This window comes from Diadema antillarum, unplaced genomic scaffold (assembly GCF_040938485.1).
Source record: "Diadema antillarum isolate AM-2024a unplaced genomic scaffold, OU_Dant_1.0 seq00002002_RagTag, whole genome shotgun sequence".
Lineage (NCBI taxonomy): Eukaryota > Metazoa > Echinodermata > Echinoidea > Diadematoida > Diadematidae > Diadema > Diadema antillarum.
In genome coordinates this window covers 176880-190944 of record NW_027272658.1, presented here as the reverse complement: position 1 = coordinate 190944, position 14065 = coordinate 176880, and the positions used below count along the sequence as shown (strand labels likewise).

General features: G+C 38.8%; 1 protein-coding gene across 1 annotated transcript in view; it reads right to left on the bottom strand.

The window, feature by feature from the left end:
• Positions 1 to 5266: 5266 nt before the first annotated feature.
• LOC139713551 (uncharacterized) overlaps positions 5267 to 14065 on the bottom strand; it is a 146936-nt gene continuing 138137 nt past the window's right edge. The window contains exon 10 of the mRNA XM_071625274.1: positions 5267 to 13452. Coding sequence (XP_071481375.1) covers positions 13396 to 13452 — 57 coding nt within the window. The 3' untranslated portion in view covers positions 5267 to 13395. The remainder of the gene's footprint in view (positions 13453 to 14065) is intronic.

The following is a 14065-nucleotide window of genomic DNA, read 5'->3' as shown; positions in this document are numbered from 1 at the left end:
TTCCTCAACTCCCTCTACGCAGTTGACTTCACCTCATCAGTGCTTTGTTGTGAATCCATCCTGATGTATGACTGAGCCATATGGCAGGGCTCGACACTAACGGTAGCCCGGTGGCCCAGGACCACCAAAAATGAAAGTCGGGCCACCAAATTTTTTTGAAAAGTGTCATTTATTTATGTTAAGATGTTGCAACCAATGTGCCATTCAATGAATATTTATACCTAGTCTTACCATTCAGCAGTTAAATTTGTTTAAAGGATGGATGAAAAGGACTGAATAAGTGCCTGAGAGTGAGTGTTGCGAGTTTGTTGAGGTTTATTTATGAGTAGATATGTCCAGCTTCCAATTCTTACGATGATAAGACTTAAATATTTGACTCATCAAAAAAAAAAAAAAAAGCAGGAATTTTAATGTTTTTTATTGTTTTTGGGGGGCCACCAAATTTTTCTCTCGGGCCACCAAAAATTTGAAATTGATGATATTGGTGGCCCCATCGGGCCACCAAATAAAAAAGTTAGTGTGGAGCCCTGCATATGGTATTTCCACACACACACACAGCACATGGAAAAGGCACACAAAACAAACACCTTGAAATAGAGCTTCCTTGAACTTTCTACTTTGCTAATTTTCTGCCTTTTACATAAAAATGTGTAAAATATTGCAGTCTTAATGTAAATGGTGTAATGAATCACCTTGTAATTGTGAGCCGAATGACATATAAATAGATAGATTAAAGAAGATCTTACCGTTTGAAGTTTTATTGCAACTGATTAACAAATTGCCCTACATCGACGTTCATCAGTGGCAATATAAAACAACTCAATGGAAGAATTTCATGATTTTGAAATTTTATTGTTATTATATGGGTAAATTGGAGATGAGAGAATTCATGTGAGATCCTACTCTGCAGCTCATGCGCATGTACAGATGTAAAGTTTTGAAGCAGTTGTGGCTTCTGTTGGTAACCAGATAACACAGAGCTGACAAGAACTTCCTTTCAACTGATCTTGAATGAAGAGAGGGAGAGGCAGACATGTTTGCATGGTGTTTGGATGAGTCATATTTCCTGTATGGTTGGTATGATTGTGCATGCTGTCGTGACTTCATGAATCCCGTGGTAGCCTTTCTCTGGTCCTGAAGGTCTTTGACCTATTTTCCGAGGTTATAGCCAAAGAGAAATTTACTGACCTTGTTGGTCAGCTTTCACAGATGGTCAAATTGAAATTGACTGTTGATTTCCGGTTTGATGCAGTCTCTTCTCAAGCAATTATAGAGCAAATGTAGCATCACATAAATTCTATCGTAGTATCGTGTTGAAGTGTGTTCGCTGAAGGCACAGAGTCTTTTTGTCACAGACTTTCCAATGTTCTGCAGTTTGAAGTTTCTGGTTCTTGTTGCTGTTGACAAGTTTTCCAAGATGGCAGTGTTGACTTTAGGTATTTCTAGGGACTCGCAGTTGTCAGGGCATGTGTGTATTTGTCGGTGGCTTGTAACTGGCCTTTTTCTTTCCTTCTTTGGTCCATCATGAAGTCTACAGCTTCAGTAATGTTGGCATGCTGTGGTGCCCTTTGACTCCAGATGGGGCTGCAAATTTGCCACAAACTGAGGGATGTTGATATCGTGAGTCTTATTCTGTTTTATGATCCATCTCCTCCTGGCCTCTATGACTATCTTTGGTTGCCATAGTAATCCAAATAATCCGTTTTAGAATTGAGAGCAACTCTGCTTGTCGGGGACCAAGTTCCCAGTCCCAAGGTGATCACCACTGGCACAGCTTTGCGTGTAAGTTAGCAGATTGCTGTTGGTTTGCTGCTGCAAGTGTGTTGCTGCTACCAGAAGCCTGGAGCATCATGCGTGTCAGTAGGGCTTTCAGGTTTATCAAGGTGGGAATTTATGCCCGATTCCGAAGTGGTGCTTGACTTCTTCTGAGCTATGCTCTGCCTTACTCGTTGTTGTTACAATCGGTGTTGTCTTTAATTGTCAGTGGTTGTTTGCAGCTTGACTCTGCCTTTGCTGCTTATCTCTAGGCTTGGCTTTGCATTACACAGAGTTTTGTTCATGAGATGTTTCCCTTCCGCTGCTCCTTTGGCTTTGCCCTTCCTTGGCCCTGCGCTTGGACCAGCCTGATTTGCTGGAGCTTGAGCATGTAGGCCCTCTGTGGCTGTGCCTTTTTGGCAAAGATTTTAACACCTATATTCATCTTCATGCTCATAATGAGTCCCTAATTCCTCTTGGACTGCAAACAAAAACAAGTTCATGAAATTTGATGGTCCAATATCTTTTAAATATTGTCAACAAAATACGAAAAAGATACTCCTCATGTATTACATGAGTTTGAGAACATCTGTGCATACATGTATGCATGAGCGGAATCTCACATGTATTCTTGAAACTTTAATTACAATATAAGACGTGATATTCCAACCCATCGAATCAATGTGTACTGAGCAAGGAGACTGCTCTCAATGGAAAAGTGTCGTTGGCTATGTAGAACTTGCTGTGGATATATTGGCTTTTGAATACTTTACATAATTTCGGACTGAAATATTAAAGTGGCGTGGTATTGCCTTTTATACCCAGAGTAGCCACTGTTACACCAGGTGTGACCGAGTTGGACCAAACAAGTTTTTTAGCAGATTAATCGACTCTCTGAATACCACTTTTCTTTTTATTCTCATTTAAGGCAATAAGTTCACAAAACAATCTTACAACTGAATACAAATATTTTAGGTACTCATTCACCTCTATATTGTATTGAATATATTGCTTTGGTGTTTCTGTACAAACATAGATCATTTTCTTTATGCATAAAAATGAAATTCTTGAGTACAACTCTCTGTGCTAACTCATGGTCAGAAAATTGTAGCTTACTGCAATACAATGTTTGTCAACATCTCATCAAACATATTTTTGTGGATGTTTTAAAAGAGTCTGTCTTTTCACTGGATGGAAATGTAGGTTCCAGTAAAATCATTGTACAATCAACTCTGCGGAAGTTAATCTTGATGGAGCTATGGAAAGCACAACAACTCACGCCGTATTTGACTTCTGCATGCACAGAATAATAACACGTTAGGCTATGAATGTAAATTGGGACTTCTCAGTTTCATCATCTTAGCTTATTTTCAACATACGTGCTGTTGACTTCAGCGGAGTTGACTGTACTTTATTGTCTTCAGATACAAGAGAAGCAGATGAGGAGTCTGCAGTACACTGAATATCAAAGAGTGACTCTTCGCAGAAAAGTTAAGGTGCAGGCTGTCTTTTACCAGTCACTTTTTTCATATCGGTAATTTGTCATCTGAAATCGAAAAGACAGGGAAAAAAGCTACTGAGAACTGCTTATCTGGTAAATAAATGAATAATTTATTCTTATTGTTCTGTGTCCCTGGCCCCTACTAGTTGGTGCATGTTGTGTTGCCGTGTGTCTGTGTTCCATACAGGTGTAAGTTTGCTCTCTGAGGTTGTCATTTTGCCTCCGACAAACCGGGTAGAATTTTTCTAGACGAGGTTGAATGTGCAGTGCTTAAAAGGGATGGTACAGTTTTGGTTGAGATGAGGCTTGAGGTTTCCAATGTTTTTTTATGCTTATTTTTTGAGCTAATGAAAAACCTCATATGAAATGTGAAATAGCATTATAATTCCAGGAGGAATGCAACTTTTATTTGATGAAAATCGGTTTTGAACTGGCTGAGATGTCCAAAACAAAGCGATCCTAATAAAAGGTGGAACCCACCTATGTTTCACTTTGTTTTGGGATACTTTGGCCATTTCAAGCCCGATTTTCATCAAATAAACTTTGAATTCCTCTTAGAATTGTATGTTCTTTAGCATTTCGTAAAGTGGTTTCTAAGTATCTCGCAAAAAGTTAAACACCGAGTTCTCACCTCAACCAATACTGTACCATCCCTTTAATTTTTTCAAGGAGCCTCGGACAGAATCAGGAAGCCCAGGTAGTTCTGATCTCTACACATCATGTAAAGGCAAACGTGACATCACAAACAAATACAGTCAACCTTGCCTAAGTCAAATCTATTTGGACAGAAGAAATAGGTTTGCTTGGAGAAAATTCGACTTCTGAGGAATTCATATCAATAGAATATAAAGAGAAGAGGACTTGAAAAGACCTTCAACTTGGGCGATTATTCGACTTACGCAAGGTCGACTTAAGCAAGGGTGACTGTTTCTCAACACACAGACAGAGCAAGATGTCTGTACACCACACCATCCATGGCTTCACGAGCAAGAAAGGTTTAGTGAACTCTATGGTCGCTGTATACGCCATATGCTCAGGGAGTCAAATTTTTCTCTAATCTGGACTTCCAAGAAATTTCTTAATGTGGTTAAATTAGTGATTGTGAAGTACAGTAATGAATGGAGAAATGTACCCTTGAACGGCAAATTCATGTCAGGTTCAGAGTTAATATTTTAGCGTGTTGATAATTCGTGATCAGCACCCAACTCGCGAAATTTGCAAAAATAAAAACCTTATGAAATATATGGGGTGTACAGTTTGTCTGGTTTGCCGAAACAGATCCCAGCACTTTTCACGATGCATTCAAATCTCTTGTGTTTTTCTTGACCAACCACAAAACTTGCTGGAGGCTTGCCCGACCTAGCACATATGAATGTATTCACTATGCATTCCACTAGATTCAGACAAAAGAACCTCGAAATGCTAGAAAACAGGTGAAACAAATAATGTATAAGGAAACCTCGCTACAATGAGATGTTCGGGACCCCTGAAATTCCCTGATTATGTCGCGTATCTTGTTATACACTATGGGACCCACAAAATTATTATCTCATATGCATGTGTCTCGCTTTATATACCACATAAATAGATCTTTGTCATTTGATTGGTTGTTTAATACTGATCATTTGTCCCATTTCACTATTACGTCATCATTCATGCAATTATGGCTCCATTTACTGTGCAATCTTAAATACATGCGATTTGCTCCATTTGCACACATGTTGAGAGCCCGGCACACTATGTAAGTAAAACGCTTGCGTTTGCAGTGTGCATGAGATCAATGACGCACATCAAAATGTAAGTCCCTTCTCTCTTGTTTCTAAATTCACAAAGCATCAAATGACGAGGATCTATTTTTAAGTGTTATATAAGTTGTTTGCTTGGGTTGTCGGGACGAACGACACATGAATTTTGAAACATGAAATTTATGTATCCATGGTGGCACTTTCACACGCACGCACACACAGCCACGACAATAAAGCACCGCACCACAGTGCAAGCGGTGAGACATTTTATTCAGAAGTCAAACAGAATTTATTATCAATATTTTAACATTTCATTTGTGGTTTCATCAGTGCATTTCTTATTAACATTACCCTACAACTTTACATCTACACACCACATCTGTAAACAGGGCATAACAATGCGAGAAGCAACCTTCGAGTCCATGGAAAAAAAAAACAGAGTGATAGGAAAAAAGAATGTCACAGCACATAATGAAACCAAGAACAAAAAAAAAAAAAAATGTGAAGACAACGAAAAGAATAAATTACAGAAAAAATATGATGTGAGGCATAACAAATTCGGCAAATTTGCTTGTAAGTGTTCATACGATGTGTATACATGTCGGTGCAACTCTCTACGTAGCGTAACTGCCTCGAAATAACTTAAAGATTAATAGGAGACTAACATAGTCTCTGTGTGTGCCACTGCAATCAGTGTACATACAAATTTTATTGTATACACAGAAACATGATATTGATGGCAAAAATTGCATTCAGACACATGAAATCAAACTCAACATAGAGACTGGAGAGAGAGACTACACAACGGGATATCAGGAGAAAAAAAGAAAAAAAAAACGAGAGAAAAAAAAAAATTAACCCGAAACATATCAAAAGATTGAAAATACAGAACTTGAAAATAATCAACAGACATGAAAAAAATCATACAAATACATGATCGAGTTCAGATTTGTTGGTCCACAGACGAGTAGAGCCTTTGTACAATTGCAAAATGTTTTTAGTTTTTTTCTTAGAAAACTTTTGTTTTTTCCTCTTCGTTCTCAGTCGAAAGATATCTCTATATTTCGTATGCCAGTCCCTATGTTTTCTCCCCTCAAAGGTAGTCTTATACCCAGGAGTTTGGATGTGTTTCTTTTTATTCTAGCAAGGGACATCACTCATGTGAATGGTTCGTCATGACGCGAAAGATGGTTCTCACAATACTACCTGCTTTCTTCAGTCCAAAAAGAAGAAAATACACATCTATATATATATCGCTGACAACCATCAGTATAAATAATCAGCACTAATATCCAATCTAATTCTCCCTTTTTTGTCTGATTGGCGTCATCTTCATAATTTATTGACAGAGAAAAATCAAGGTAACTCGAAAAATATCAACTCTGTTCTTTTCGAGTTCTTGATTCAAGTCTGCGACTCTATTCCCTTCTATGGACTGAAGAATGGAGGCAGTAGAGATGCATGCTTGGCACGCTTCTCTGAAAATACGACCTGTCTAAGAGAGAGAAAAAATAATAGACCTTTGAGACCTGCTAGTATTACCAAAAACAAAAACAGAAAAAAAAACTATGTTGCACTTCTTTGGGTCTGATTCTGTTTGGTATCAAGACTAAACTACATCCTGCCTAGTACATTAGTCATGAAAGGCCTGCCTACGATTTCTACCTGCTTAGTCTACATTCCAGCCCACTGATGTAATGTCAATAATACATTTTTGGTATTTTCTCCATATGTACAATTTCGACATAAAATTATCTTCTCTCTTTTTTTTTACTTAAAAATCATGTTCATCATAAATCACATTCATCAGAGAAAAAAAAATCCCATATATTATGTTCTCTCTCTCTCACTCTCTCTCTCCCCGGTAATGTTTCCCCGATCTATTAAATCTTCTGTTTTGAAAGTAACACGAGGTACGTCTCCCAGGCAAATACGTGAAGTAGAGCTTCTCCAGAAAATATTTGTACAAGCCATTTTTTTTTTCCTCTGTCAGATTGTTACTGTGGATACCCGTGAGTTGGAGATTTGACTATGAGAAGTTCATGGGGCGCCCTCTGTTGGTGCAGACGCATACAGCTGACCAGTGAAGAGTCTTGGTGCCACGCACCCGTGCACTCCCCGTCCCTTGCTGTCTAAAATATATATAAATAAATTATCATTAGACAAAGACGCGAATGCAAATTTACAATTGACAGTGACAACCAAGACTCTTTGCATAATAACGCCCTGGTACCCTGTTTGCGTCTCACGCGTCTTTTTGAGATTACGAGAGAAGAACATAAAGAACTAGGAAAAAAAATAAGAAGAACAAATTGGATCTGAACGTACCACGACTCTTGTAAAATTTCATTTCACGTAAATATATAAATTGATTTGTCTTTCATGTTGTTACAGACATTTTCATAAAAATTGAAGTGAAGATAAGATACCTAACGTAGCTGCTATCTTTTTTTTTGTTTGTTTTTCTTTCTTTTGCAAAGAGAATTTTTGGGGTGAGGGTATAAGCAGAGTATAAATATGTGTCTCAAATGAAGAACTTTACTGCAGAGCTGCTAAATTTACACGCATCATCAATATCATATATAAGTCAATATATGCATTAGTCACCATGAAGATTTTTTTTCTTTTTAATTTCATAATTCTCTTTCCTTTTAATTCATCATCACCATTGCGGTGACAGTCCATTTCTTGATTTCTTTATGAGTGGCGGAATTGAGGTAGCCACGGTTTTCTTTTTTTTTTTTTTTTTTAAAGGGGAAAAATCCGCCAGGGCGTATTATTCTCAATGAAAGCAGTGAACCAGACACACACCAAGTTCAGAAAACTATACAAGATAGTGAAACTCGACATTGGAAATCCAAAAGGTCACATCTCTTCACAGAGCTTAAAATTGTTCCACTCTGACCTCTGATTAACCTCTGACCTCTGATTAACCTCTGACCTTCGTTTTGGTTGTTTTTCACTGCTCTCATCCAGAATGAAGCAACCCCGGGGGAAACGGCCCCTTTGAGTCGGGTACATATGACATGGTTGCACCGCCAGTGGTCTGATACACAGCTTATACCTTTTTCTGACACCGTTCGTTGACGAAAAAAGAGAAACCACGCACTGAATTCATTCTTGTAACTAGTCTACGCTCCTTCACAGTTTCACTTATTCCTCCCCGATGCACTGGGCATTATTCATTCACCAATGGGAGCCGACGTAGGCATCTTTCCTTGGTGAATCTAACCCCGTCAGTTAATGTCGGTCAATTTCAAGTGCTCCTACAAGATTTTACAAAAATCCCAATTATGCAAAGACATAAATTTTGCTCAATCTCCTCATCTCTTTTATCTTTGTTGCATAATCTACGGTGCGTTCTGCACCGCACCAGTTCTAACTCGGCACTCGACAAGAGCTGTCTGTTGACATTTTGTCTCTGTTTCGTGACACACTGCCCAAAAAAAAAACTCGCAACGCATCATCAATGCATCTTAAGGCACACTTTGCTTGGGAATCGAGTGAGGAGTGTGCATTAAGCGTGAATCACCTCAGCTTGGCGAGGAATCACGTCTTGATTTCCTTGTGTTTCTGCTAATATCCCCTGCTCACTCTTTTCAGCTCCCCTCTCTTCCCAAATAACCATTAGAGCCAGAAATATTAATAGTAAAAAAAAAATCATGTTTATTTATTAGACAGAAAACTAGGATTAATCCACCTGTTACTCTTGGTGTAATGTGCAGCCAACAGTTGGAACACTTTTGGCACAGGACTTCTTGCTAATGTGAGTGAGAATTTTGTTCTTCTTTTTTTTTTCTGAAATGGTGGAAGTTTACACACTGGATATGGGTAACGTTTTGTCTCCACAAAACCTGTTTACATGCCATCATAATGACCACAAACTTCTGTTGAAATGAACACTCTTTAGTGAAATGTTCAGTTTCACTTCTCAGCAACCAGCTATGCCTTCAACTAAATACCTGACAACACATCATGACCTTCGACCTTTGACCTTGGGGGCAGTTTTGTGTCATAAAATAAGTCAAGGCCCACCGTTGCATTAACCTTTCATCATTTTTGCTGTTGTTGTCGCTACAACCGAGTGGCAATGTCTGAATCAGAAAAGCTTGAAACGATATTCCCTCGCCAAGATTTCTGACGCATCCAATTACCACGCCATGATTACTGGCAATTTTACCATATCAGATGTACCACAATAATTTTTTTTTTTATTTCTTCGTCTTTCTTAGACTAAAGTATAAAATAGCCACTGACAGCAAAACTTGATATCTGAACCGTGCATATATAGAAGATATAGACATAGCAGATATTTTGATAGAAACTTTTTTCCTTTTCTGTTTCTTGGGGGAGGGGGGGACAGGAATGGGAACAAATGAGAATGAAAAATGTGCAGTACCGTTTGATAGGTATATCACTTCCTCATTCTGTCTCACTACATCACTTCAAAAATCACGAATTGTACAGTTTTATCTACAATATCTTAATCTCTTACACCGATACATGGTATACACACTAATCCAAGTGCACAAACTACGTTATCACAACAACCACCTATTACAACCAACTACGTCTCTACATGTCTAGTCACTACCCAAAGAACTAGTTCATAGCTACAATAACTTACCAATAAATGTACACAAGTGTGAATTAAACTTACACAACCAATAGTAAAATGAATAGCAGAACCTTATATGCATCAAGAAAACATTGTCTGAGTTCACCTAAAAAGAAATGAAAACAAAAAATGAAATAGAGTTTACTGTAGTCATCCTTAAAAATGAATTCATATGACGACACATCTACAATCCTTTGACCTAGACTTACACAACAACCGAACACGGACCGAATTTTCGACAAAAAAATTATTGAGATCTCTGAAATAAAAATACATCATATCGGACAGTGAATGGACCCTATCAATGTTTTACAATTACGTTGGCACTTTTTTGTTGATTTTTTCTTTTCAGGTTAGTACAAGAACACATTTCTCTGGATATTTCCAATGTACATTATGTTTGGGCAATGTTTAGGAAACTCATAGGAGGATCATGAAGTTCAGTAAAAGAAGAAAAGTAAATATAGAGAACTGAATGGCTAGAACGTAACTGACCAGTCAAAACACTGCTAATTTTCTGAAGCAGGCTACAATACAATACCAATCATTCCACTATACTGATTTGATTTGTGAAACATTGAATTTTCTTTCCAAAAAACACCGTCTATAGAAAAGAGAATTAATGTTGAAACAACTTCGTCAAATGTATTTCTATTTTTTTTCTTTTACTATTTCAACCCTGAGTTGAGGAAGGAAGTTCACAAACATACAGACCACACAACAAGAGACGTAGCGCCATCGTATGACTGACACGACAAAGGACGAGACACGAAACACAGACGGACGACAAAGAAAGATACGATGAGCCAAATGCACAGTGCGCCTGCACACACATCCTCACACGCTCGCAGCCACTCCACGCACACACAACGAGGCAGACACACACGACAGAGACACATTGGAGTGCAGGTGTTGGCTGATTTCTTCCGCACGTTTGGCGTTAAGCGGCCATCTCCCACCGCCAACGCCCTTCAGCGTTCCAAAAAAATGGCACAGAAACGGAGAGATATTGGGTCTGTCGCCTCCTATTCCAACGCATATCAGACGAAAGATAACCTTAACCTGAGTAAATTTTTCTTCTTTCATTTCCATTATTTACAGATATGATTTGTTGCTCCTTTCCAACCCACCCAATTCGGTTTTTACGCTCGAATATTTGTAGTACATGATTTTAGAACAGTCTCCGACGAGTTTGGTTGTGATCCACAAAGTACAAGACGATGCGCAAGCGTTGCCGATGGCAATCGCTCATCATCTGCGTGAAATCACCATGGCACATGATCCGAGGTCCACACTCAAAGCTCCGAATGCAAACATATACTTGTGTTAATTTGGCTCTCTGCATTCAGAGCGGAGTGGATATATACATTCTTTGAATGAGGAAATTCAAGTACGATAGTCATCCTGCCACATTAGCTTGTATTTTTTTGTTTTGTACAGACATTGAAGAGGTCAGATTCCTGGAACACACAGCCTTATCAGATAGAGGAAAATAAAGAATTAACTGCCGACATCACCTTCAAAAAACACATTTTTCATTTTTCTTAAAAACACATGATACAAATAACAATACCAAGCAGAGGAGAAAAAAAAAATCAATCTCACACAAACAAATTTGGCAATTTCAATTTTTCTTAAATATTGCTGAGAATTACAAAAGTTGTACAGATTAAAATAATTCTTTCTCTTCTCCATTATCTATCAGAATGTTTGTGAAATAGCTCTTTGTGCATTCTTTTTTTTTGGGTAAAATCAGATGAAAACACTTGTATAATTTATTTATACATGCACTCTTGTTAAAACTAGCAATCTTGTATTAATACTATCTACCGTAAACACTGATATTGCATCGAAGAGTTTGGTGCTGCCTGGTCTGCTCGTTATCTCTCTCCACTCTCACAAATTCCCAAACCAAGGCATTTCTTAAGTCTCTGGCTGAGTTTATCCAAAACGTACCACGCGCCTGACATGTAGGGTTCTCATCACCCTCGCCTCCCATCCTTTTGCTTAACATTTCACCCAAAGGGCCACTGGATCAGCCTAAAGGCATCCTTTTGCTCAACATTTCACCCAAAGGGCCACTGGATCAGCCTAAAGGCATCCTTTTGCTCAACATTTCACCCAAAGGGCCACTGGATCGGCCTATAGGGGGGAGGGGCGGTTGTCCTGTATTGATTGATGAATTAAGGAGAGGACTTGAGCGTGAGGGGGAAGACAAATGTGGAACCATTGATAAAGTGATGGAGAGCAGAGCAAATCCTCTTGAGGTTCTCCCGTTTTTTTAGCGTTCCCAGTAGCCGGCTGGAAACCGCTTTTGGCAACTGTGAGATTGGTTCAACCACGCGTATCGATTCCCCATTTGTCTTCCTCCCCGGTGGGGGGAATCCCAATACGAGACGGAAGGGCGGGGGGCGTTAGGCTCACATCTTGATTGGAGCGGTCACCAGTGGTGCCCATTCTGCCAAAATGACCTGATGAATGGATACTATGGGACAGCATCACTGGGGGGGATGCATGGGGCATGTTAAGAATATCGTCCTAGAGCACCACATGACCAATCAAAAGTGACCTCTCAAACGAGCCTTGCTTTCCTCAGCCAATAATAGATCTCCCTTTCTTGGAGTTCTTCACACAGAGAAGTCTGGTCTTGCTCACATCTCCTTCTGAGGTTTGAACCACAGGAGGAAATGAAAGAAAACGGAATAATTCTCGTATTGTTTGTCTCTCCCTGCAACGCCTTCCACGAACACCAATCGAGGTGACATTAAACCACACCGTAGGGGAGGCAAGGGCGGTAAGAACATTCTGTTTTGTTCTGTTTGATATCTTTTTTTTTGCGCGCGGATGTGTTCCTGCTTGTCACAACCTTGTCCAAAAGTGTTGTTTCTTCAATTGGTACAGCTGAAAGAAGGAGATTCACATCCAGACCATGCTGGGGGGATGTCATTTTTTCGTTTGGGCTAAACGTCTGAATTCTGCGCACCGCTCCCACTCTGTCTACACCGAAATGGGTTCCAGTCAATCATTTATGCTAAAATATAATAGCTCTGAAATATTTCATCACAAAAACGGTAGCAATTTTTCTTTCTCTCTTTCTCAATTTCATTGCATTTGAGCATATTTCATGCTGCACAACTTTTTCCATTGTACAGAATAGCAAGCGATACAAGCATTATACTTAAAAAGTAACATTACGTAAAAGAAATATTAAAGATAAATGTATATATATACACACTTAAAGTTGTTGATATTCCCACATTGCCGAGTATTTCTTCAAATCAACAGTTTCATTAAAAAAATGCTATCAATTGCTGGCTGCTTGAAATGGTACATGAAAAAAAATGTGCCATGCGAAGTGCAAAAATGAAACGAAAAGTGAATAGAAAAACAAAACTTCTTACCATACAGTTTACGCAATAAGTTCATTATCCAACTTGAAATCTTTTATGAGTAAAATTTGGAGAAAACTTACACAGTAATATTTATACAAATATTGATAAATAGTGCCAGGTTAGCCCTGGCTACAAGTTTTAAAGCATACACTGTCAGTTCTCCACAAGTACGTTGCTTCCTCCCCTCTAGATTCTCGTACCCCCAACCCCCCTCGTCGTAAAAAGTCGCTGATCATCTTGTTGTTTTGTAGAAGAGAGCCTGGTCCTCTGCGCAGAAGAAGCGAGCCTCGTCTGGAGAGCCCAAGTAATTAGTTCCAGGTCCTGAAAGGGAGGAGTGTGGAGAGACACCGGCCTACACACGCGAGAGTTGGCCTCTGGTTGGATTCAGTAATTCCGTCCATGTGAGACTGTGTTAAAATGACTTGACCCGTACCCTGTCTGCTGCCACCAACAGGAAGGATAGGGAGAAGGAGGAAATAGAAGGTGAGAGAAATGGGGGGAAGGGGGAAGGAAGATACGGAGAGAAATGATAGAAAATCTTTAGCTCTTTGTTAATCCCTAGAACACCAACAGCAAGACAACCAAGTTTATGCTCACATACTTAAAATTCCACACATTTAAAAAGAAAGCTAGTGATCAATAAATCCCACTGAAATTAATCCCACCTATTTCTAAATTTATGAACATCAAACAGCATGCCCCGAACAGCTCTATTGTTTTTATATATATATATTGTTGCCTGCCTGGCATGAAATTTCTTCCCAAAATTAAATTTTTGTTTGTGAAAATATAATTTAACAGAGTTTTGAAAGCTCTTTCATATGATGTAACAATAATTTGTGTGTGTGTGTGTGTGTGTGTGATTTTCAAACCTTCAAGCCTTAGGGCCTTTCAGCAAGGCAAGTGATGATATATATGTGTATTGTACTGATAACTACTAGTAATCAAATATCCATTATCGCCTCTTTCGGACTGCTGAGTTTGTACACTGACATTCAAATCTAAAAAAGAGAAGAATTAAACAAGACTTTACCAATTACATAGATAAATTTCA